The sequence below is a fragment of the Polistes canadensis genome, unplaced genomic scaffold (assembly GCF_001313835.1).
Source record: "Polistes canadensis isolate GaletaPanama2010 unplaced genomic scaffold, ASM131383v1 scaffold_30, whole genome shotgun sequence".
Lineage (NCBI taxonomy): Eukaryota > Metazoa > Arthropoda > Insecta > Hymenoptera > Vespidae > Polistes > Polistes canadensis.
The window spans coordinates 548643-574740 of NW_014569577.1; the positions used below are offsets into that span (position 1 = coordinate 548643).

Consider the following 26098-nt stretch of genomic DNA (forward strand, 5'->3'; position numbering starts at 1 on the left):
GAGTATCGTCACCTTTCTACGGTGGTTAGTACGGACGACGCTGGACCCTACTGGTACGAATTCTTTCTCTTCCTCCTCCCTTCAATCCCTCGACAACCCAACATTTTTATCCTCTCTCTCTCTCTCTCTTTCTCTCTCTACTTTTTTCCCCTCTCCGTTCCAAGTCAATTTACCAATTGAAATCAGTGCCGGACGGTGAGGAACGAAGTCAGTGAATGATCGACCAAGCAATATGCTTCCCTTCCTTCTCTCACGCTCTCTATCTCTCTTTTTCTCTCCCTCTCTATTTCTCTATTTTTCTCTCTTTTATGCTCACACACATACAACATATACCCAGTCCGTTATCAAACCATTCACCGGCTCGATCGGTCCTCATTGCTCTCGGATCGTCCAACGTGATTGGCCCTGACGATCACGAGATTAGGCGTTTGTTCAATGGCAACGCGCGATTCTTGCCACCACCGTGATCTAGTTCGAATTTTCAAATGGAAGATTAGTTTTGAAAAGCTTTCCATTATTTTTTTTCTTTATCTGGGCACATAACGCTTGCGTTATTCATCTTCTTCTCTTTCTTTTATCGCTTATGATTTTATGAAAAGTCTTAAAAAAAGGAACCAATTAAATAATTTTGATTTTTTTTTTTTATTAATTGTACGAGTCATGATACTCGTTGCAAAATATAAATCATACTTATGTTACGTTTCAAAATATTTATATTACAATTAAAGAGAGATATATTCTTTAGAGTATTTTTAAAATTGTGCTTTATGCTTTTCCATGTGATAAGTAGCAGCGTCGAGGTGAATTTCTTATTCATCACCAACGGCACTACTACTTAATACTTGAAAAAACAAATTTGATATTATGTTCTTACGTTCCTTGAAGATGATCTCGGGAGTTTCATTCGTCGTCGTCGTTCAGTTCTTCTCGACTGATTCTATTTCAAAATCGGACGAAATTATATACCCGAAGACTGGATTAAAGTCCAAAAACTTTCTATTGTATTTAAATAAACGTTCCTTCGAAAATTTTCCAAAATCGGATATTTAATTATAAACAAATATCTTGTGGAATAAAATCGAATTAGAACAAATAGCATTTATCTTTTATGTTAGACCTTTGCGTTGGGATAACAAGCGTAGAAAAGATAGTTTGATTTGTGAACGCAACAACGAGCGTGACTTCATATCGCCCATCGTTACGGTCACAAATCGAAATATCTTTATCGTACTTCAGGAAATTATATTGTTCTTCTTTTTGTTACCTGAAACAACAAACGAACAAATAAAAAAATCAAACGAAATGAAAATACAGTCGGAATATTTCCGATACGTTAACGTAATCGCGTTGAATCGTGTAATCGATATTGAATTTCAAAAATAAACATACATATTATACAAAAGAAGATGAAGAAATAATTATCATTAACCGATATCTTCAACGAACTTTTATCTTCAATCAACAAAAATTGTTCAAAGTGTTGCAGTTAAATTTATTAGAAGAGTATTCTTTCGCAGAGCAGTAAAAAAAGAAAAGATGCAAAGAGAAAAAAATAAGAAAGACCATTTGGGAGTGTCATCTATCGTTTGATGGATTCCTCCATAAATTGGCAAACAATAGTAAATGGTGGGTCTGGTACTAAGCTTGACGGAAGAAGAAGAAGAAGAAGAAGAAGAAGAAGAAGAGAACTAGAAGAAAGAGGGACGGGTTCGCCGATTAAACGACAAACAAGCCAGACACGCACTGGCCCTCATACTTCCAACACTTTATCTATAGAATGTATATAACTACTACTACATGCTATTCTGTTCTTTTCTCTTTCTTTTTCTCTGACTCCCAAATGCTTTGGTCATTTCATAATAATGGCACTTTATATGCGAGCAACCACCACCCTCTATAGGTTTTCCCATGCGGGCCCACTTTATCCATTTTAAAGGAACGACCAATTTTATTGATATACAATCGTCCATTTTTTGTTCTCCTTGCCTCTTCTATGTTTTCTTCTTCTTTCACCGCACTGTATGTATTTGTATTTGATATTCTTCGCTCATCGAAACGAATAAATCTTTAATCCTCTTATTATTCACATAACGACTCTCTCTCTCATTCTTGTACTTATATCAAATTCACTTAATGAATCAAACCGTCGAACTTTACTACACCAGAATAAATCTCGTAGTGTTAAGGAATAAATAAAATAGTTCGATGGACAAATGAATGCCCACCGTAAGTTTTATTCCCACTAACGTAAGTCGCAATGATCGTCGATATTCGCATATGTTAGAGATATTTGTAACTTTCAGTAGTCAACGATGGTGGCAACGATGACGACGACGACGACGATGACGATAACGAGGACGAGATGGTGATTGATTATATTTCATCCTTCGTACACTTGTTGAATTTTCCTCGATTCGTCTCGGTAAATTGTAGAAAGAAAGAAAAAAGAAATGAGAATAATTATATTTTATCTAACTTGTTTCTTATTTTTTTGCAATTGTAGAAAAAAAGAAATCAATTAGCAAAGTAGATATGTTGGTAGTATAACCCGGAATGGAATACGCCTTTAGAAATTGAGCTACTGGCAAACGTACGTAACTAAGTAGTTACACATGCACAGGTGTTTTTTCTGATCACGTGTGCCACATATGCATATTTCTCTCGACCAACATTTCTCTCAAGAGAGGATCGTGATCGCCCTTTGACTAATGTGAAATAAAAAAAATAGACTGACAAAAAAGAATTGGAGAAATAATCCAACAGTAAGGAGAAGCAAATTTAAACGTTTTATTTTATTCGATAAAAAATGGGAAAAATAATGTAAAAAAAAAACAAAAACAGACATAGGAAAAGGGGTTTAGAAATTATCTTTCTTTTTGTTTCTTTTCTTTTTTTCTTTTACGTTTAATTCGATTCTAACTTCCAAGACAAACTTGTGATAACGAAAAGAAAGTCAAAAGTCGAAAGTCTGTCTTGTTCGGTTTGATATTTTGTTTCTAAAGTTCCAGGGAAATTCGTGATTAAGTCGCGAGGCACGGCCCCGACGGGTAATTTAGAGGAGTTTATTAAATTAGGTAGAATGCGGTGCGTAGGCCCACGCCGGATACTCGGAGAATGAATCTCATCCAACGAGAGGAAGTTCGAATTAACTCGAGCCACTGCCAAGGGGGTACGACATCGTGTACCCCGATGTGCTACCCATAAACTCTTGACCTATTTTTTTTTCTTGGCACCTTTCCACGCGCTATCGGACGGACTCTCCGGTCATTGAACGTGATGTTCCATCATTGATAATTCTTTTATGTTGTTTTTTGTTAGTTTATTTACTTTATCGTTTATAAATTATACATTATCTTTCATAATCATATGAAAGAGAACGTTTGAGAGTACAAAGATATCATGCGAACTGACAGATTAATCTTATTTAAGAAATATTTCTTTTCGAAAAAAAGAAAAAAACAATAGAGTCGTGGAACAATTGGTCAGTTAATATAATGTGTGTGTGTGTGTGTGTGTGTGATAATTGTAATATGTAATATATATATTATAAAAGTCATTAAGTAACTAGAATTAATAAGATCGTAAAGCTCGGAAGTGTAGAATGTGGTAGATGGTTAAGACTTATTACAATCGTTTGACCTTTCTACTAACACCGTATCTCAACTTTGATGGGTTTACATTGTACGAGAGAAAGAGAGAGAAGGAAATGGTATAGCGAAAAAAAGAAGAAAGGAAGGGAGATAAAAGAATTTGAAATGAAATTGAACGTACAAAGAAGAGGACAAAATTATGAGAAATTATTGTATCGTTTTACTGAAATCAGCAGTACTCTAACATAATACTCGATTGATCGATATTTCGATAAGCGTAGATGACAAAATGAAAAAAGAAACGATCCTATCGATTATTTGCCGAAGTAATTATTGTGTTCTCGGTTTAAAATAAATGAGTCAGTGTATGATTAATGATAATTTTAATCGTGATGCGTTTAAATATTTTTGATATCGTTCTCTTGACGCATTATTATAACTAAGCGATACGATTTCTATATAAAAATTCACCATAGATTGTTTTATGTATTTAAATATATTTATGTATATTGCACAGACAAATTTTATTTATTCATCATCATTTGATAAAAAATATTTTTGTAGTTTTATAAATAATTATGTACAAATTATAAGAAATCAATACTATTATAATAGACGAGGTAATTATGCTTTTTCACATATGATGTCCACCACGGTTGCTACCATAAGCACCGGATCTAAACATCTGTGAACTGCGCTTTCAAGAATTTCGTCCAAAAGAAAGTGAACGACGCTGAAAAAGAAAATATAAGTTTACTTATGAAGAGAAATTTGATAAAAGTTCGTGATACATACTTTTCGTCTGAAACGAATCTCCAAAGATAAAGCTGCAGATAATGCGTATCGACTTGTATCTGCTGTAAGCCGTTTTTGCTAAGCGTTCGTAATCTGACGCATTCCAAAAATGTCTGAAAGGATATCAAAAAATAGTTATTATAATTTCTTTCTCTCTCTCTCTCTCTATATATATATATATATAGAACAGTAATGAGAAAAAAAAGTAAATCTTTACGGTATAAAAGTGTAAAATGTATTGCGTATCGCGAATTACGTGCAATATGAGAGAGCTATACTGACGCGAGAGTATAATGTACATACGCGATACAAAGTGGATAATAGCTGAGCTATTTTATCATTGGGACTGCTGTACAGCACCTGCACCTATTAAAGTACTTTACATGCTAAAAGTATATTTCTTCCTATGTACGTCAACGACGCGTTGTCCCTTGTATAATATTATTAATAAATTATGATACGTTCAATTACCTTTAAACTGATCTTGATGATTCCCGTTAAGATGGAAGCTTTGTTAAATTGAACCGATGAAAATATCTCAATACGTTCCGAAAATAATTTATGAATATTCGGTGCTAACGAAGGATCCAAACGATTCGGCGTGTACGAGGACCAATTAGATCTATAATGATTTCTTGATGTACTCACGCTAAAATAAAGTTATGATAAATTAAATAAATATCGGAAATGAATGAAATTATAAATCTTTTCTAACGTATATTTATACCTATGCGTTTTCCGACTACTATCGCTACTTTTGTCAACTTGTCCGTCTACATCATCGTACAATGCGGCAACTTGAGAATCAATTGCCGTTATATCTTCAACGACTCTTTTCATCACGGTTCTGACTGTTCTTGGTTCCATTGTGTGCAACCAATCTCGTGTCTCAACAGATTTTCTTATTAACTGTGAGACAGCTACGCCTTGAATACGGACATAATGATTCAATAAATTTTGGGCTGCCATTTGAAAATTTTCACATATCTCCAATTCTGGTGTAACAATGTTCTTTGATGATGTGTATTGTTCGATATTAAACAGGTCATCCGTTGTTTCCAGCTGAAAAATATACAATCGGAAATTAATACATTATTTATTTAATTACGTTTAATTATTACACTTCGTGTTAAATATGACAATTCAATAATTGAATATGATACATATTAAATTTAATAAATTATTTAATTAGATTCGTGTTAAACGTACCAAATATCGTACATTACTCTCTTTGTACTCAATACACATTTTGCTAAGTAATAAAAAGAGAGTAGGTGGAAACTTTGGAATATCTGAACCTGTACAAAATCCACTGGCAATCGCTGTTAGATGATGCAAAAATCCAACAATTAATCCTTCTCTAACTTCATCCACACAGAAATTATATAAAAACTGTGTCTTTGAATTAAATGATAAATCTGGTTGTAAAAATGCCTGTTTAAGTGATAAATAAAAATAATTATTTCATGGCGCAATAAAATCGATTTTTTTAAATGTATGTCAAGTAAAAGACAAACCAGCAAATCTTGTAATACTCCTTTAACTTTTTCAATAATAGGCATAATCAAAAGTGCCTGAAGTTCTGCCAATCCGCTATCCTCTTCTTGACTTAGTTTTCCTTTTTTTATTTTAACAGCTAACGTTTGTCTCACTTTAGCTAATGCTTCACTTAAATGTTCCTTTAAGGAATGCAAATGATTGCGACATTGTTTTCTTCCCGCATTTAGAACTATATCAATACTTGCTCTGAAATGTAATAATTAATAATTCTTGAATTGTCAGAATTTATTTCTTATTATATTTATGAAAATTTTTGATTCAATTACCCAGCAAAATCAGTTTCTTGGCAAGGCATATTTATGACCTGTAATCTTTTATAAAATCTATCAAGAGCTCTTACTAATATTGCAGTGTCGGCTACATTTTCTACTCTTTTTCTTATAAGATCAAAATACTTTGCTATGTTTCTAGTAATAAAATTATTTAAACAAGTAACAGCTATTGTGTCGAAATCATCTGAGAATTCATTACCTTCTAACGTTTCTCTATTTATGAACATATTATTATAAGATGCAACTATGAGACATAAATCGTTTAAAAATCCTGAACTACCCTTATCTATAAATTCAATCATATCATTTTCACACATATTCTTTAGTATATCTAATTGTTCCGACAATCTGGTCTCTGCGTGAGTCAAAAATTCTTTGCATAATGAATCAGGTGGTTCTTTTAATTGTAACAAAAGATCTATTTTTTCTACCAAAGCTTTAGTTGGCACATCTCTTTTATGAAATTGTTCTCTTAATTTAGATTTTAATTCTTTTAAGATCTCTTCGCAATCCATTTGAATTCCTTGAAATGAAGGCATGTTGCCATATTGATCAAGTACACGTTGTGCATTTATATAATCTTGTACTGCCTAAAACAACGTAAATACTTTAAATCTATTTGCAAGATACATAACATTTCTTTTTTCTCTTGAAAAAATAAATGTTACATGTATGTTTTCGTAACAAATCAAGAATATTACTTGAGCATAATTTTCTTCATTTATTTTCTCTTTCAGATTGCCCGGTAATTTAAATAGAAATTGTAATTTTTTTAAAAGAGTATGAACAGAAGACAGCTTAGCAATTTGCTGTCTAGTTCCTTGTAGAGTTGAAGAAATTTGTTCGGAAAATGATGTTATGCTATCCATTTTTTTAGCAAGTAAATCCATGCTATCTTCCATTCCTTTAAAATCAGTTTTCATCTAAAAATTTGTAAAATCGTTTTTAACTATATAATCTACAATTAATTTATAAATATTGAACCATTCGAACTACCTTTCTAATGGTATCTGTTGCTGAAATAAATTTATTATAATTCTCATATACTAATGTTTGCATGTCCGAATGCAAAGTTTGTGTATCACTTTTAATTTCAGCTGCATGATCCATAATTTGTTTTAACGTATAATCCTGCAAAATATACAAATTTAATAATAATAATGTATTGTAATTTAAAAAGATTTTAATTAACAGAACATAACATACTTTTAATAATTTTCTTAAGTAACTATCTGGATTAAAGTATTGTCCATTGATATCATACGGATTGTTAGAATTCTCTCCCATGTTTAAAGTTTTTATTTACTATTATTATAATTAATAATACTTTTTAAAAGATATTTTTAAATTTAGCATTGATTTAGGTTATTCGCATATAACATAGTTATATTGACAATGACAATAATTGTCAATGTGTGATGACGTCATAAACGTCATGCAGCCATCTTATATAACGCTCTTACAGTATTACCAACCTGTGAAAATGTTTCTCTAGATAAATGACAAAAAGTAATATTGACAAAATATTGTGAAGTATAATTCTTAGTGAGGGATAGAAAAGATATTAAAAATAATAGATACATTACTCTATATTTATTTAAAAATAAATAGAATAGTACATTAGTGGTGATAAATTTCGTAAGTAATTTAATAATGCCGGCTTTCAATGTTGGTGTTAACTACTTTGTCAAACTTACGGATTTGCTGTAATATATATTTTCTATATATGTGCAACATAGACAAATTGTTATTTTAACAAATAAGGTGCATTCTTCTACATACGAGATAATTCTCATGATTACGAGCTATTTCAAGACAGTGGATTGGTCGGATGTGTTTGGTTACTCATATTCCTTTAGTGCGTATCCATCTAGAAGTTAAATAGAAGACGCTGTTTGATAGGCACGTAACGTAACCTATAAATCAAGAGAATGAAAGTATTTCAAATAAAAAAAATTGAATACATATTTTTTTATCAGGTGATTAAGATTGAAAGATAAATATAAATATTTCAATAACACAGATTTATCTTACGAGTTATATTGATAATTTATTCAATGGGAAGTTTATTAAAATATTTTTTTTTGAATCAATATATGCTGAGGAGAAGAATAATATATAATCATCCAATTCCGGTGATTTAAAACTTGTAAAATTGACAAGATTGAAAATTTTGAAAAGTTTAAATGTCATAGAAACTTAATGTCTTAATGTCAAACATCTTAATAAGATGGTATTTTTTACTTAATGAATTTAAGTAGGCATAAAGTCAATCAAAACATGCCACATCCGTGTGTTGTGTGTGGACGTTCTCGTATGAATCCAAATAATAAAGAAGAAGAATATGTATTTTTTGGTTTTCCTGTTAATGATGAGGAACGATGCAGAAAATGGTTAGAATTCTGTTGTCGTGAAGATTTGTACAAGCTTACAAAAAAACAACTTCTACAAAGAATGGTATGTTCTAAACACTTTGAACAGAAACATTTTTTGAATGAGTATTATGATAAATTAAATACTACAGCAGTACCATCTATCTACGATCCATTACAGAGTTTGTATAATATTACATGCGTATTGTGTAGACGACTTCGTCGGGATCCACCTGATATAAATTATGACGGAGTTACTTTTCATCATTTTCCAGGAGAAGAATTTCGATGCTTGAAGTGGCTTGATTTTGTTGGGGTTGATTCTTATTACAGATTAACGAGGAAAGAAATATTGTTTTGTTATATATGTTCTAAACATTTTGATCGTTCACAATTTATGCAAGGTTATAAAAGTAGATTAGTGGACAATGCCGTTCCTAATATTCGCAATCCTGATGAAGTAGATTCAGCGGAAGAATATATTCTAGAAATGGATACAGAAACAAAAGTGTACAATTCGATAGAAAAAATTAAGAAATTAGAACCACTTTCACCAGCTGTTCTAGAAAGCCAAGCTTGTGCCGCATGCGGTAGATCTAGATCTGATCCAAGAAATAAAACTGAAAGATATAAGTTTCATCCGTTTCCAGCTTATGAAATAGGAAGATGTCTAAGATGGTGCCAATTTCTGGGTAGAGAGGATTTATTGAAAATGTCTCCCAATCAAATACGGAAATTAGTATTATGTTCGAAACATTTTCAAACTGGTCAAAGTTTTCATAAGGTTGGTCCTTGTGATGCAGTTCCAACCATAAAGGATGTTTCTTTAATACATTCTGGTAATTCTAATGAAAATATACAAGATGAAGAGATGACAGAAGAAACAAATGAGAATTCTGGTTATATTGCAACTACAAAAGGATTAAGAAAATCAGGATCTTTAACGCCTCTAGTATCTAGTAAAAAACCAAAGATAGATAATAAGCCAACACCGTTAGCAAAAAAACGTGGCAAGTGTAGAAGGCCAACAGTAATTAACATTCCAAAGCCTGACCCCAACAACATAGAAAATCTAATGGTAAAGAAACTACCTTTGCCTCCTACTCCAAATTGGAAATTTCAATATGCAGATCAATATCAACCAATAACAATAACAAACAATATTACATCAAATATTACTAACACTATTCCTAGCAATATAAAAAAAGTTATTTTACCTTTTACTGGCGACTTGTCTAGTTTGGGTAATCCAATACCAGTGCATAGTTTATCAAGCATTCCTCCTGGTTTTTTAATCAAAATCGATCTTCCTGAGCAGGAGAAACAAAAGCCTATAAAAACAAGTAGAAGGCAGAGTAAACAAAATTTTCAAATGAAACTGAAAAATGGTCAAGTAATTACTACTTTACCAATAATTAAAGATGAACCAACTTCAGATAAAAATCTTATCGAATTGCTATCGGATTCTCCAGAACCTATGGTAAGTACATATAAGACATTAGAATTAGACGAACAAGATGAAGATCAAGAACAAGACCAACAGCTAGATCAAGACGATCAAGATGATCAAGATGATCAAGATGATAAGGATGAAGAAATCATGCTACCGCATGGTTTTGAAGTATTAGAAGATGATCCGGATTCTATCAATATTAAAGAAGATGACTTTTTTGAAAATTTTGAGGAGGTTGAAACATTACCTGTCAAATCTCAGAAGAGAATTCGCAATCGAAACAGAAGATTAACTATGAGAAGAACTATTTTTCCTATACAAAGTGAGGTTAAATATTTTCTTCGTAAAGTTGCTCCACACATACATAAACTTCCTACAAAAGCGAGAGCACAGATTAAACTTTCTATTGTTAATATGGTGATCGATCACTTATAAGATTTATAATTCATAATACTATTTTTTAAAGAAAAAACCATTGTACATGATATATATAAAGTTTAAGACATTTTTCGTATAACAAGAAAATGATTAACAATAAGTTTGTAATTAACGAAATGGGTAGATATTTATAGTTATTAAGATATTGACAACTATGTCAGTATAATTTATGAAATCTTATTTTTATGCAATTGTAAAGACTTAGTTACTAATGTTATTAAGTGTTTACAAAATTTAGAAGATTTAGGTAGAGTAAAAAATTTTTATCCATTGAACACTATAACATTTTTCTAATAAAAGAAGAAAAGTAAAGTTAAAATTAATTTACGTTTAAATTTGTTGCCATTGAAATTATGTTATAATTCTTAGAAAATATTACAGAAGCTATGTTTAATCTAAAGCTCTAAATTTCTATCATACAAATATATAATTCTAAGCTTTTTATTAATAATGATTAAATTTTATTACGTTAATTTTTAAAATATGAAAATATAGAATGCAAGTTATTTATGTAAAAATAATCCTCTGTTATAAATCGCGCGTAGTACTAATAAAATTAATAAATTCCTTAAAGAATGATACTTATTCTATGATAAATGACATGTTAAACAAACGTTTTGCTTGTAATAAAAAAAAACAATTACTTTAAACTTAACAAAATGATATATTATTTTTATTTTATAAACTTATATTTTGAAAGTGAATATTTTAGCAAGTTAATACAAAAAAATAAAATGAAATATTGTAGATATTGTAAACAAACAACTCGTTATTAATCTTTATTGACTGCACTTTTTAAATATTTAATAAGGAAAATGGTTAGTAGTAAGAATATACTGTTCTGCCCAAACAGAGAAACATGCTTTCAATCTACCGAAGTTTGTCTCTGGTTCATCAGTCATTTTTACTGGAGTTAAGCAAGAATCTGTTCCCCAGTTGATATCTTTTTGCTTCATTACTCTACCTTTATAAGGAAGCATATCAGTTAAAGTTGATAACTCTACAGATTGAGTATTCAATCCTGCAGTATGCAGATAACTAAAGTTAGGACGTAATTCTCTAAAAAGAAACAATACATGTTTATGATTTGAACTTCGGAGTTGTTTTAAACAAGAAACATAATTTTGAATTCTAACTTTGGTGATATAAGATCCAACGATATTGGTTTCCACATTTTATCTATATTCGATGCATTAATCTCATCAGATTTACATTGAGTACAATGAAGAATTGGTTTATTAAATTCTTGGTTCCATTGTAAATTATTTTTAATCCAAAAAATTGGAGCCGAAACAATGGGATCTAGTATATTGTAAAATATTTCATATAAATCACACATTTATTTATTATTTTAATATAAAAGAAGATAATTTACCTATTTCTAATTTAGGTATCATAGGATTTAGCGTTCCAACAGTATATAGTTGAAAATTTTTAATAATTTCTGCATATCCAGGACAACTGCAGACTATGCCAAGAGGCTGTTTTAAAGACGCTTCGTGCAGAATCATTTTATGTTCGCCAACTGAGATATACAATTTCTTCAAATATATGAAAGCAAGTATATGTGAGAAAGAATAATTATTTTATTGTATCCAGTAATTAGAAATGTATATATAAGCATATTATACAATACATTTATTAAATAGTTGAGAAGGCTTAGTTGATTACAGCCTTAATTTTAATTTACAATACTGATATAAATACAATATTTACAAATAACCGGAAAGCATTATAATTTCAAATGAAAGTTCATTTTGTGATAGTCATCTGATTATACAAGATTATTTATAAATATCTATGTTCGTGATTAATTTCATGAGTGAATTATAGAATAGTACTTGCTCGTATAATTATTGTTACATTATTAAGATTATTTCTAGTTTCAACATATTGTTTCAGCTTATTTGATAAGGTTTATTGTTTAATTACAAGGAATATACTAGCGTAGTATTTTTCTATTATACATTATCAAAATAAATTAGTATAAGTGGTATTAATTTCAAAGCCAGCTTCTCAATTTATTCTTTAACATAGATAGTGAATATTTGGTAAAATATAACACTCATAACAAAAATATAAAGATTTTTAAGTATGCATATAAAACTCGTATTAAAATAATATTGTTTAAAAAATTGCATATGCTTAGAATTTTTATAGTTAGTTTGAATCGTATTGTGTTCTGTAAAAAAAAAGAAAAAAGAATGTGTACACATTAAGATGCTATCTATTTTAATTCTTCTAAAAATTGCAATTTTAAAAGGTGTCAAATATTTATGATTTTACCAACACAAATAATTTATGTATTAAGACTAACTGCGTAGACTCTGTAATCTATTTTTCATTTCTTCGAGTTCTTTATCGTCATCAACATTCTCTGTATCTACGTCTACAGACGTAGATGGAACAACACCAGGAGTTTCTGTAACAACAGCAGGAGCTGTTCCAAGTTGTCCTGCGGTAACTTCCCATAAAATCTAAAATAACATCATTGGATTTTTATATCTAGTATACTTAAATTTATATAAAGTGTAAGTGTGCTTAATTACTTTATCGACTTCTTCATCAGCTTCATCTTCCATATCTTCAGATTCTTCTATAGAATCCATGGTCTCATCTAACATTTCTTCGATAATACCAGCTTTCATCATTTCTTTCGATAATTCCCTCATAGTGGCTGCAACTTCAGGTACTCTCACTAACGATTGCATAGCCTGCATAACTTCTGTTGACTTAGAAACGGAACCTGCAACTCTTATTGTTGCTAATTGATTTTTCATTTGTAAAGAGACAGAATTTAAGTGAGCTTTCGATGTATACAATTTGTTACATGCCTTGCGGGCATGTACAATTTCTTTAGCAAGAATTTTACACACATCTTTGTCATTCTTTTTAGCAGCTTCCTTTAAGGAACGCTTTACCTTCTCTTCTTCTCTTTGAATTGCTACACGTAAACATGATATATATATATATATATATATACATATATAGATAAAAGATATTAAAAATTAATAGTTATTTAATTGTCAATAATATTACTCACCTCTAACCTGTCTGTCTAAATTGTAACCTTCTTTTCTTAATTTATGGGTCCAATCATGGACCTGGAATAAAACGTAACGATAATAAAATATGTAAATGAAAGTAGTGATAGAAATATACTTTGTTAGATTTTAGTCCTAACCATTTCTTTTGGATCTTTTTCTTGGGTTTTACCAAATAAACCCATCTTATAATAACTTTAATGTAGTTGTCAAATTTCGTGTATACAAGCGACCTTGTATATATTGTGCTAAATATAATTTTAAATGTCTTCGTCACACTGTCAAGAAATGTATAGTGCGTTTAGTATAAATGTTGCTTACCTATTCATATCACTCTCTGCATTACCAACAATCGAATTGTAGCGCTGATGTAGCCATTACAATATTCTTGTTCTCAATCACACTTGGAAAAAAATGAAAGTAAAGTTGGTATACCTGCAGGGGATATATTTAAAGTTGATTTCCAAAGAAACAACTTATAAGGTAGTGAAAAGAAATAAGTTAATTGTTCTTAATGTATAAACAATAGGTAAATATTTTCATTTTTTTCTGCTGTTGCGGTTCTACGCCAACTTTTTTGTGGTGAAATATATAGAAACTCACAAGTCCCCTTTTTAATCTACCCAGTATCATTTTTGCTACCACTGGGACCACCATTAGACAATAGTATGTACTTAACGCGATGATGGTACAATACTATCAAAGAATAGTGTATTCCCTCTCTTTTTGATAGTATAAATAGTATAGTTCTATTGTAATAAAATTTTAAATAAATATATTACATTTTTAATGTATAAACATGTGTGTGCCTTCAGAAATGCATTTATACGTATATTTTAAAATGATACAATTTAAGCCACTCAAATAAAAAAGAATCCAGAAGGTTTGATGATAAATCCAACGATGATTACCTGTAACAAGAAGAAAACTATATTAGTCATACAGACAAAAGTGATACAATAGCCTGACATATAAATCGTCCAATTCGCAGATGCACTTTTTAATTGAATTCTATATTTATTTTGATCAAATCTTTATTAATCGTTGCAATGAAATTAAATTTAAACGCGTGATTTTACATTTACATAAAATAAATAAAAATAAAGAAATAAAAAAAGTAAAAATACTAAGCTACTACAAAAAATAATATCTATTAATTATTATAAAATACTTTTAAACTACATTATACACAGAAAAGAAAAATTGTAAATTTAATAAAATACGATTATAGTGAAAAATTTTTAAGACGAAACAAGAAAAGAGAAATTATTGTAATATTTACCGAGAACATTATTTATAGGTTAATATAATAAATTTTCTTATCCAAAATTTTTCTAATATTATTACTAAGTTTAATCTTAGGGATATTTTTTTGGACAGGTTTAAATTAGATGAACAATTTATTTATCAGTTGAACGTTTCGTCCCTGTATTTGGGACTTCCTCAGCAACTCGATCGTTATTGTTCGCGAGTCAATATATCATCATTTCTCATTACAGTCATAAGTATTCACTATCTTATATATACAGTCAATTTTAAACCGTTATCCCTATGATAATGATGAATTTGATACTTAGTTTTAAGTATTATAACTAGCACTTCGCACTATCGCGATTTAGTCTTTGAAATATTTGATATAATTCAGTATTATAAAGAATAAATTGAATAAAAATATTGCAAGAAAATACATAACATTTATTGCATTATTTATTTCGATTCTATTTTATTTTTTGATATTAAAAGTGCGACGTGTTAATAGGTCATCGATAATTATCTGCTTGGACATACGATTAATTGTGCTCATGTATATGTCAATGAACTCTATGTTCATTCATGGTTCACGAGCTTTACTAATGAACAGTGAGCGTTAATAAATTTTGTAATAATTAATAATTAAAATCATAACAAAATACGAATTAATTAGTTTAAAGTAGTATGGAAGATCTTATCTTGCTTGCACGTAGAAAATGTCCAATGCAGTTTTCAGGGAATGAAGAGAGAAGAGGCTAAATGCCGAAGAGGCTAATGCCGAAGAGGCCCCCACTTAAATGTGGCTGAAGAGGGCAACTACATAGACTATTGAGTTATTTTCTAAAGTTCAACAGCAAGTTCGAACTTTTCGAGAATAGCTCTTTAGTCATAAATTATATTTTATTGTATTACTTTTTTGCTCGTCATTAATTTGTAGTTTTAATTGGAGATGACGGACCATTCCATCTCCTTGGGACACCAAATTTATGTTCGTTAAAATCGTCGAAAAGATGCATATATGTTTAATTAGAGTCAGAAATATTAAAATTTTTGTATTATTAAGTTTTGAAGCTTATAAATAATGTTCGGTAAATATTACAATAATTTCTCTTTTCTTGTTTCGTCTTAAAAATTTTTCACTATAATCGTATTTTATTAAATTTACAATTTTTCTTTTCTGTGTATAATGTAGTTTAAAAGTATTTTATAATAATTAATAGATATTATTTTTTGTAGTAGCTTAGTATTTTTACTTTTTTTATTTCTTTATTTTTATTTATTTTATGTAAATGTAAAATCACGCGTTTAAATTTAATTTCATTGCAACGATTAATAAAGATTTGATCAAAATAAATATAGAATTCAATTAAAAAGTGCATCTGCGAATTGGACGATTTATATGTCAGGCTATTGTATCACTTTTGTCTGTATGACTAATATAGTTTTCTTCTTGTTACAGGTAATCATCGTTGGATTTATCATCAAACCTTCTGGATTCTTTTTTATTTGAGTGGCTTAAATTGTATCATTTTAAAATATACGTATAAATGCATTTCTGAAGGCACACACATGTTTATACATTAAAAATGTAATATATTTATTTAAAATTTTATTACAATAGAACTATACTATTTATACTATCAAAAAGAGAGGGAATACACTATTCTTTGATAGTATTGTACCATCATCGCGTTAAGTACATACTATTGTCTAATGGTGGTCCCAGTGGTAGCAAAAATGATACTGGGTAGATTAAAAAGGGGACTTGTGAGTTTCTATATATTTCACCACAAAAAAGTTGGCGTAGAACCGCAACAGCAGAAAAAAATGAAAATATTTACCTATTGTTTATACATTAAGAACAATTAACTTATTTCTTTTCACTACCTTATAAGTTGTTTCTTTGGAAATCAACTTTAAATATATCCCCTGCAGGTATACCAACTTTACTTTCATTTTTTTCTAAGTGTGATTGAGAACAAGAATATTGTAATGGCTACATCAGCGCTACAATTCGATTGTTGGTAATGCAGAGAGTGATATGAATAGGTAAGCAACATTTATACTAAACGCACTATACATTTCTTGACAGTGTGACGAAGACATTTAAAATTATATTTAGCACAATATATACAAGGTCGCTTATGTTAATAATTAATTAATAAAGTGAGCAATTATGGATTTTGATAGCGCAATTAGTGTGCAATTAAGAGCACTTATTTATTTTTTTCTGATGTTAAGGTTTCTTACCAGCGTTTCTACGGTTTCTTTTTTTAGTTTTTAATGTGTGTAGATTATGAGTAAAACAACAAATTATTAATTCATATTGATCAGATATAGATAATTATAAGATTTTATACGTTTAAATTTTTTGAATGTTATTGCCATACAATGAGGAAGAATATTGTGGACACTGCAATCTGATTGATTATTAGTTTATCGAGATATTGTACTTATTTTATATATATATTATTTTATATTTAAAGTAATTTTAGAGATAAGTTATAAGAAGAAAAATAGATAAAAATGCTAAAAAACAAGGATTTTCAAAGTGACCCCATGAGGGTTCACAGAAATTGCAGCAAAATTAAAAAATTCCTATATGCATATAGTGACTGAAAATTAATTAAAACTAGTTTGATAAAGTTAGAGAAAACTCGTTGCAAAATAATTTATGAAGGAATAAGGTCTTCTTTCTAGTATTATATTTTTATTTTATTATTCTTTTAAATATCTTAAAAAAGAATAGAAAAGGAACATATATAATTTATTTACATTACATTTTTATCGACGACAATGTTTTTATTCATTCGACAAATAACGTTCTTAACCAGTTTACTAAACTTTTAAGTACATCTGTACCTTTGGTTGAATTTTGTTTTATGGCGCGTTGTTGTCTAAAAGGTTCACGATTTTTCTGCATTTTCTTAATAAATTTCATTCTTTGAAAAACGGGATTATTTTTTTTACGTTCTTTATTTTCATCTTGATAAATATATTCTGTTTCTTTTACGTTATCATCGTCTTTTATAATTTCGTTCGATCGCTCGAGTAATTTTTTTTTTAATCGAACATCCACGTTATTTTTATCGATTTTATTGATACGTTTCAATTGATTAGGCATATCATTTTCTTTCTCCATATCGTCAAGATTTAATCTCAAATTATATGTTTTAGCAAAAGCTACTACAGGTAACATTACAATTTCTACATCATTATCATCCAAATCGTCCAATTTTGTATTGAATATCGTAGATCTCAGAATTCGTTGTTTCGATGATCTCGATTTAATTATCGCAGATTTTGGATCAGAAATTTCATTATTATGTTTATTCAAAGCGTAATCATTATCGTTGTTAATTTCTGCCGTACTTCTTTTTATCAAACGTATATTTCCTTCGATCGGTACGTAACAGGGACAATTTTTCTGTAAAATATTTTCGCAAATGTTTTTTGAGATCAACAAAACGTACGAACCATCTTTCAATTTTTTAATTTCCAATGGAAATTGCACATTTTCACTCACGTAATATATCTCCGAATTCTGCAATTCCGACAAATCTCGTTCGCTCTTATCGATTTCATTCATTTGTTTTTTATTCATTTCGTTTTCATAAGTGAAATTTTCTTCGGAATTAGAATCTCGATGAATGAAATTTTTGTAAGTCGTAGAATCGTCATCGTTCCTTTCATTTACATCTTCCTGACTTTCTCTCTTTTCCGAGCTATTCGTGATATCATCTTTGGATGCTTTGGAAACTATGGGATTTCTTTCGAAAGAAGCATCCGTTGACCCGTAATAGTCAATTGTTGTTTGAACTCCTTTGTTAAAGTTAGTAACAATTTCTCGTGTATCGGCGTTATTCTCTATTTTACAAAGAGGACATTTCTTTTTATCTTGGAGGGATCCTCCTATGCTCGCCGAAGTGGTTTCTCCAATTCTAGGATTACTAACTCCGACAAAGGAATTTTGTGGTAACCTAAGTACTTCCGATTCATTAGTCTCCTCTTTATTGCTACTACTTTCATTCGATTGTTCTTCTGGCTTGGATATTCCAGGAATTTCTTCATTTATGTTAGCAACATTTCTCGTAGATGTTGTTTCAAAAAGACGAGTTGATTCTCCTCTACTTTCCTGATCTTCAACATTTTCCCCATAAAATTCAGTACTGGAAACGTAGCTATCTCGAATATCATTCGAATAATTATTTGTTTGTATTTCATTTACATCCGTAGTCGAAAGTTCTTTATCCGTTTTGAAATCCTCATAATACAACTCGGTTAATAAATTATCAGTCGTACTTTCGAAACTTTCCAATTGATTATCATCTTTCGTAGATATTACGATCTCTGTCGTTGTTTCATAATTATATGTAGTTTCATTATCTTGTAAAACGCTTCCTAAAATATCTCGAATCGTGTTCTCATCTATTTTCGTATCGTCAGCGTTTTCTAGTTGATGTTTTGCAGTTTGAATGATTATATTTTGTACGGTATTGTGTTTAGCTGATTCAAGACCAATCGCAGGATGATAAATGAGACTTTTTAAATGATCGCGTAATCTTTGAGAAATGTCATGATTTTCTTTTCGTTCAGACGATGTAAGTGGAAGAAGAGTCACCAAGTTGGTCGTCCAATGTCCCGAATGAAATTGATGTTCCTCGACGGTCATTGGTGGAAGTTCTGATTGCATATTTGGCAAAAGATTTAATGTATTTCTAAAAGTGTCTCTAATCACGTTGCTAGCTCCTTCATCGTGCAAAGCGTTTCTAGGTATTCCAAAATTTGTTGATAAGTGATCTTTCACCTTCTCAATGATTACGTTCTCGATTGGCGTTAAAGATAAGAGAGATCGCAAACGTGGGATTCCAACAATTTCTGGAGATAGTTCTACTTTATCGGACGTTTTATTAAAATCCTTAAGATCTTCAAGATTTACATCCTTTGAACTGAAATGATTTATGACCGTTTTAATCGAATTTACAAGCTGTTTATTATTGCAGAACGGTAAATAATGCGTCGTAGATTCAACGTCATCGTTCGAAGTTTTCTCAAGGACACTAATCTCGTTATCAATGTTTGAATGACCTTCGATAATCGTGACTGGATTTAAGGTGGTATCGAAGTTTTCAGATAATTTCATGAACTCTACTTCGTTAGGATTATTAGTTTCGCCATAAGTTACTTTTTCAATTGTAATTTCTGTTGTTGTTGTTTTTTCGCTCGAAGTTAAATATTGCTGATTGTTAGTTTGAAGTTTTAACTCGTTTGTCGTAGGAAGTGTAGAAGAAACTGTAAAATCATTGATCGTTGATTCTTCTTCAATTTCTGAAGATTCTATCGGTGAAGTGATAACGTTTGGCGAAGCATACTGATTTGAAATATCTGTCGGATAATCATCCGACATAGTGTTCTCTAAAAATAAATCGATCGTAGTCTGTTCTGATTTTTCTGTGCTCGTAAACGAAGAAGAATCATACGTGTCTTCTTTTAAAGCTGCTTTATTTTCTGGATCATTAATTTCGTCTTCTTGATTTTTGTCAAACAACGAATGTTCTCTTCTTAACACATCGTCGTTATATTCTGTAGTTGTTTCATCTGTATTTAAAGTATTTCCTATAATCGAATCGATTGGAATTGAATTCTCGATTGAATTCGAGTAGCTTTTAGTTGATAAAAAATCTTGCGAATTAGTTTGATCGTCCGTTATCTCTGGAATGTTTGTAGTTTGTACATACGGTGAATCGTTAATTAAATTCGTCGTACTGTCCTTGGATGAATTATAATCATAAGTAGACGGGCTGCTATCTGTATTACTTTCATTAGTTACGTCATAATCGATTAGAAGAGAAGTAAGAGTCGTCGATAATTGATTTTGTTCTTTAGAATTTTGTGTTGTTTGAAGAAGAGAAATTTCAGTGGAATCCACGGTCGAATATTCTGGAGTTTTCGAATCATTATAGTCTTCGCCTGAAGTATAATACGTCGTTGATTGTTTTATGAATGAATCGTCGTTCGAAGTTCGATAACTATCGGTTATGACATAATTCGAAGTTTCAGATATAATATTCGATGTACTAAAATCGTAATAATCTTTGTTATAATTTGCAGTCGATAATTCCGTAGATATTCGATCACCATCAGGTCCATTTTCTGTCATTATATTGTCATCATAATCGTAATATTTATCATTATTATCGTATGTACTCGATTGTTCGGTAGTCAATGTATCGTAGTAATTAAGAATCGATCCGACCTTTACCTCTTTTTCGTTGTTATTTTTATTTAAAGATTTGCAAGCCGTTGCAGCAGCAAGCATGCATACTTTGCGACCGTACAATTCTATACATTTTAACATATTTGCATCGAACGAATCCTCATCGATTTCTTTCTCCGAATTTAGGTCACTCTCTTCGTGGTCAGGATAATTCATGGTCGTCGAGAAATCATTGTTTCTCTTTTCTTCTTTAGGAATCAACGTACTCAATTTCTCATGTATTTCAGATGGATTCTTTGTCGCAACAATATGTTGCTTAAGCGGTGTTTGTTGATTATTAATCGAGTTTTGTTGATATTGTTGAGAAACCGGAGTATTCATGCCGATCGGAGGTTCAACTTGTTCGTAAGTGACTCGAAAAGGTACGGTTAAAGGATAAACGTGAGGTGGTATTCCATGAATGATCGGTAAATACTGCATCTGTTTGTAATTTCCATAATTCGAATTTAATTCGTGAGGAATTGTTCCATGTAATTTCGATAAACGTGACGGAATTTTCGATACTTTATAATCATTTGAATTCATTTCTCGATATTTATCTCTTTTCGATTTATTTTTTATTAATGAACGAGAGGCAAGCAATTTAGTTCTCGATTGACAATCCTGACAATTCTCCTTTCGACAATAACATACTAACTTTTGCGAATTTTCATGGAATTTTTTGTCAAATGGATTAATCTCTTTAAAATTGATATCGGGATTTTGTTCTAACAATTCCGCGAATTCGTAGTCGCTGTTTTTCTCGGTCGAGTCTTTTTGTTTGTGTCTTTTACGAATTTCTTTTAACAAACTAAAACCTACGTACGGTTCTCTTGTTTTTTCACCTTTTACAATTTTATCCTTGTATTTTTTACTTAATGGTATATTCGTTGTAGTACAAAGTGCCGATTGACAAAGCTTTATTGCTTTATTTCGAGGGCTTTTCTCTGTTATTTTGTTATCGAAATTTTCGCGTTCTTCTTTAATCGGTATTACAGATACGAAGGATTTTTGAGTTCTTGCAAATTGCGTATCTTCGTTCATCGTTCTCTCATTCGAAGAATAGTCATCGGTGCTCGATAATCTGTGTTAAACAAAAAAAAAAAGCAAAAATGAAAATTAAATAATTTATTAAATGCATCGATGTTTTTATTTTGTCAAATATTCGTCGTATTCTTATTTCTCAAGGTAACTGACGTTTGTAAATTACAGTAATTCCAGTCCATTAACACACTTTTAACTAGAATGTCTCGTTGAAACAATTAATGACTATATTTAAATAAACAAAAACTTACTCCCTTTGGTTGCCATCATTGTCTAACTGTTTCGAACTAATAATAGCGATAGCACACATTAAATAAATAATTATTATTTTATACATTTTTTGATGAAATTGCTTTTTCTTTTTATATATTTCGTTGCACTGCAATATTCGTAACGTTTATTTGATTTTATTTTTACGTTCTACTGTGATATCTTCACACGTTTTGCATTGAACTGGTTGAGATACACGCGATCACTATCCTCTTTAACGATGTGATGCTTTTTTAAATGCAATTTTACGATGAAGGTTTCGTATATCTGCAATCGTTGCATAATTATGCAACCGAAGTGGTAGTATTACGAAATATAAATCCACGTCATTTTACGACGGGCTGATTACGATTGTTTCAAGTAAGATGAAATTTTCTGATTATTTTCATGAATTATTATGCATTTCGGTTTGAACAATCTTTCAATGCAATAACAATGTGTAAACTATATTGATCGTTAATTACCTTTCTGTCTTCAATACTTTATAAATCAGATCAATTTATTTGAAACCGTGTGTGTGTAATACGAAATAATTAAACGAAGTAACGGCATTCCTTTTTTGTTTTTTATATTAAAATAAATATTACCTCTCGACTTTAATTACAATTTAAATTAATTGCAGCCGCAGATACGCGTATATATTAATGTTGAATTTAAAAAGGGGTCGTAATAATTATTCTAAAATATTATTTATAGATATCATTTATTTCAACACTTTGTTTTTCTTTCTCTTATTTTGTATACTTAAATTTATAAACATGCGTATATAGTTTATTACAAATTAAATATTTTTGATTAATTGTGTAAGTATTAACGAGCTAATGTTACACGATTTGTATTGAAGAAATAAGAATGTTATAAATATTATAATAAATATGAGATATGATGGCATTTAAAATTTATAATTTTTCATTAAATATACGAGTAAAGCCAAACAAAAAAGTGAATAATTTCTCCAGGTTCGTTTTCATCGTTTGAAAAATATTTTCCGTGCTCATGGACGAAGAAGTCGCACTTTGGAAAATGTTATTTTTATCATCTTTCGGTAAAGTCCCGTTAAACTTTTTATCGATGCTTTCCGTGAATTCTTCCAAGGACTCCGTTAGGTTCTGCGCTTTATCAAATCCCTCAGTTATCATTTCTTGTAATTTGGGAATAGCCCCTCGAAGAAACGATGATTTATTACTACCATTCGGTTGATCCCTTCGGCCATTATTTTTCATCACCGAATCGTGCCGTGAAAAATCTTCCAAAAAATTATCTACCATGTTCTCTTCTTTCGGAATCGATAATCGATTGAATTCCCAAAGTTCTTCAAGTATCTCAGATTTTTTATTCAAATTTTCATGATTTATATCTTTCCATGGTTTATCGTCATTTTCTTTTATGTAATTGTATACGTGTTTTAAATTTAATTTCGAATCGTCACGATTTATCTCGTTGTTCAGTATTTCCGTGTCGAGTTCGGTCAAATATTTTTCATACGTTTCATCCTCGTCCACTTCGCTGCTAAAAGATTCATTTTCTTCTGGTTTATAGTGTAAAAGTTTATTATCATCTAATAAAAGGTAATCTAAGTTCTCTATAAGATCTATATCTTTTGATAAAGGAATGGTGTTTTTTGGAAGATCCTCTTTAATTCGAAAATTTTCCGTGAAACTTTCGCTTAAAAGTGATCGCGAATTTTTGTTTTGATATTCAGGTGTACTTTCGACAAGATTTGATCCTTTTAATAATTTTGAAAATAGTTCTGAATTGTCGAACAACTTATCGGTCATAAGATCATTGTTTAAATTCACATAATTATGTCGTTTTGATCTTGTCCGTTCATTTTTATCGACGTCTCTTCGGGTACGACGATTTTTAACATTTTCTTGATTTTTCTCAATCTTAGAAATTTCTTCAATTTTCTTGACATTTTCTATCGAACTTGGAATTATTCTAATCGTATAATCTTCCTTTGTTACATTTTCTTCCATCGATTTCGAATCGTCATCTTTGGAATTCGTAGAATTATTAACAATATCAGATTCTTCCGATTGTTCCTCCACGTTTTTTGGCCTTTTTTTTGTATCGGAAATATAAAAAATTGGTGCAATCCTTTGATCCTGATTACTTTTCAATCTCTCGAAGATTATTTTGTCGAATTTTGGCTTGAGAATTAAATTGTAAAAGTTTGGTCTTGGATCGTCATCATAGATCAATGATTCCGAAGAATGTTCATGCATTTCTAATTCTGGATAATAAATTTTATAATCGGATGATCGTAATTTCGATTTTTCTTCTGATTTCATTGTCTCCGTGGATTCGTCGTATATATAACCAATGGGTATTTTTAAGGTACGAATCTGTAAAAGAAAAAAATCGATAAAAAAAGAGATCGACGGTTAAAACGTCAGACATTTATTTATTGCATAATAATAATAATAATAATAATAATAATAATAATAATAATAATAATAATAATAAAAATAACATTCTCTTCAGGGAGTCGAATGAAAATTAATTTACCTCAGAGTTTTCCGACAATATCTCTTTCCCTTTACTTTGATAAGCATTCCTTAGCTTTTCGTTAGATTTTCTTTGATACTGAAACATCCGCGGATTTTTCTCCTCTTTAGATTCGACTAAAGCGTAATACCCTTTATCAAAGGCAATTTGATCTTTATCGTATCGTTTACGTTCATCTAAAATATTATATGGGAATCTTAACGATTGAATTAATCTTGATTTAAATCGATCGGATTTAGCGTCGAAATCATTTTTAGATTCGATCAATTTTTCTTGGATTTTTTTGTAAGGCTTACTAAAAACGACTAAGGGAATAAATTTTTTTTCATCTCGACTTTTTGATTTTTCTTTTTCCAAGATATCGTCGACGATCGGTTCGTAAATTAAAACGTATGGGTTATTTTTTAGCTCGATCATGTCTTCTCCGTCGTCTTCGTTGTTTTTTACATTTTTCCATATTTCCCTTTTCAAGTATACTTTCATCTTATTCTCATTAACGTTTTTTTCTTTGATCACGTCTAACATTTTATCTTCGTATTGCTCCGGAATCTTTTTCTCCTCCTCTCTCGGGCGTAATTTTGATCCTATCATTTCCGATAACTCTCTACGTTTTCTGCGATTATGCTGATTTCGTTCTTCTTTTAATTTATGCGTACTCCTCTTTTTATTTTCGTACAATTTCTTAACGTTTCTTATTTGTTTTTTGATTCTTTTTGAAGATTTTGCTCGTTTCAATGTCGCGCCTTTCTCAGTTTCGGTTTCTTCTGTTGACGACGTGCCAGTATTGATCCCGATTTCAGTAGTTTTGGTCTCCTTCTCCGAGATGGATGTAATATTTTCCGAAAGCTTTGGAATAACTTCAAAAGTATCCTTGTTAAAATTAATCTCTTCTTCCGTTTCTTTGGTTTGCCCCGAAGGGCCACGAAAAAATTTCTCTTCTTTCGTTTCGAGTTCATCATAGTGTACATTTAATTCGTCTTTGAGAATCTCGGATAATTGATTACTAAGTTCCGTGATCATTGTAGACGAATCATTGATTTCATGATCATCCATCTGATCGAGTTCTGAATTAATGGATTCCACTAACTGCTTATCTACTTTTTCCAATTGTTCAGCTTCATAATTTTCAATGTTTTCGTTAGAAAATTCTGTAGTTTCTTCGTATTGTTCAGTTTCATAATTTTCTACGTTCTCGTTACCAGATTCTGTAGTTTTTTCGTATTGTTCAGTTTCATAATTTTC

General features: G+C 30.3%; 5 protein-coding genes and 1 long non-coding RNA gene across 9 annotated transcripts in view; 2 read left to right on the forward strand and 4 right to left on the reverse strand.

Annotated features, from left to right (window-relative positions):
• The first annotated feature begins 1028 nt into the window (after positions 1 to 1028).
• Positions 1029 to 4000, forward strand: LOC106784107. The gene is made up of 3 exons (XR_001381388.1): positions 1029 to 2226; positions 2304 to 2422; positions 2504 to 4000. It is a non-coding gene; the product is annotated as an uncharacterized LOC106784107 (long non-coding RNA).
• Positions 4001 to 4059: 59 nt separating this feature from the next.
• Positions 4060 to 7640, reverse strand: LOC106784103 (vacuolar protein sorting-associated protein 51 homolog). The gene is made up of 10 exons (XM_014743250.1): positions 7424 to 7640; positions 7214 to 7348; positions 6919 to 7140; positions 6212 to 6807; positions 5903 to 6131; positions 5595 to 5819; positions 5113 to 5447; positions 4857 to 5034; positions 4386 to 4498; positions 4060 to 4323 (listed from the first exon to the last, which is right to left on the reverse strand). Exons 1-10 carry the CDS (start codon positions 7502 to 7504, stop codon positions 4215 to 4217), a joined length of 2223 nt encoding a protein of 740 aa, XP_014598736.1. The 5' UTR covers positions 7505 to 7640; the 3' UTR covers positions 4060 to 4214.
• Positions 7641 to 7706: 66 nt separating this feature from the next.
• On the forward strand, positions 7707 to 11325 carry LOC106784104. Of its 2 annotated transcripts, XM_014743252.1 has the most exons (2): positions 7707 to 8674; positions 8771 to 11325. In XM_014743252.1, exons 1-2 carry the CDS (start codon positions 8465 to 8467, stop codon positions 10475 to 10477), a joined length of 1917 nt encoding a protein of 638 aa, XP_014598738.1. In that variant the 5' UTR covers positions 7707 to 8464; the 3' UTR covers positions 10478 to 11325. The 2 variants fall into 2 exon arrangements, with proteins under 2 accessions (XP_014598738.1, XP_014598737.1); XM_014743251.1 differs by having other exon boundaries at positions 7707 to 11325.
• On the reverse strand, positions 11316 to 12043 carry LOC106784106. The gene has a single exon (XM_014743257.1). The coding sequence runs from the start codon at positions 11817 to 11819 to the stop codon at positions 11586 to 11588; it is 234 nt and encodes a 77-aa protein (XP_014598743.1). The 5' UTR covers positions 11820 to 12043; the 3' UTR covers positions 11316 to 11585.
• A 54-nt stretch (positions 12044 to 12097) lies between these two features.
• Positions 12098 to 13871, reverse strand: LOC106784105 (charged multivesicular body protein 3). 3 transcript variants are annotated; one of them, XM_014743255.1, is made up of 5 exons: positions 13665 to 13871; positions 13524 to 13584; positions 13030 to 13424; positions 12771 to 12957; positions 12098 to 12662 (listed from the first exon to the last, which is right to left on the reverse strand). In XM_014743255.1, exons 1-4 carry the CDS (start codon positions 13707 to 13709, stop codon positions 12793 to 12795), a joined length of 666 nt encoding a protein of 221 aa, XP_014598741.1. In that variant the 5' UTR covers positions 13710 to 13871; the 3' UTR covers positions 12098 to 12662; positions 12771 to 12792. The 3 variants fall into 3 exon arrangements, with proteins under 3 accessions (XP_014598741.1, XP_014598740.1, XP_014598739.1); XM_014743254.1 differs by having other exon boundaries at positions 12767 to 12957; XM_014743253.1 differs by having other exon boundaries at positions 12098 to 12957.
• A 9246-nt stretch (positions 13872 to 23117) lies between these two features.
• The window catches only part of LOC106784074, an 11240-nt gene continuing 8259 nt past the window's right edge, over positions 23118 to 26098 (reverse strand). Inside the window, exons 10-11 of the mRNA XM_014743192.1 lie at positions 24857 to 26092; positions 23118 to 24693 (exon numbers count right to left, since the gene is read on the reverse strand). Of these exons, the coding sequence (XP_014598678.1) occupies positions 23245 to 24693; positions 24857 to 26092 (2685 nt within the window). The 3' untranslated portion in view covers positions 23118 to 23244. The remainder of the gene's footprint in view (positions 24694 to 24856; positions 26093 to 26098) is intronic.

Coding starts and splice junctions, on each gene's coding strand:
- LOC106784103 (XM_014743250.1), bottom strand. CDS start 7,504: ATGGGAGAGAATTCTAACAATCCGTATGATATCAATGGACAATACTTT. Junction 7,349..7,423: donor ACTTAAGAAAATTATTAAAA/GTATGTTATGTT, acceptor TATATTTTGCAG/GATTATACGTTAAAACAAAT. Junction 5,448..5,594: donor AGAGTAATGTACGATATTTG/GTACGTTTAACA, acceptor TATATTTTTCAG/CTGGAAACAACGGATGACCT.
- LOC106784104 (XM_014743251.1), top strand. CDS start 8,465: ATGAATTTAAGTAGGCATAAAGTCAATCAAAACATGCCACATCCGTGT.
- LOC106784106 (XM_014743257.1), bottom strand. CDS start 11,819: ATGTGTGATTTATATGAAATATTTTACAATATACTAGATCCCATTGTT.
- LOC106784105 (XM_014743255.1), bottom strand. CDS start 13,709: ATGGGTTTATTTGGTAAAACCCAAGAAAAAGATCCAAAAGAAATG. Junction 13,585..13,664: donor AAAAAGATCCAAAAGAAATG/GTTAGGACTAAA, acceptor GTTTTATTCCAG/GTCCATGATTGGACCCATAA. Junction 13,425..13,523: donor TTTAGACAGACAGGTTAGAG/GTGAGTAATATT, acceptor GTTTACGTGTAG/CAATTCAAAGAGAAGAAGAG.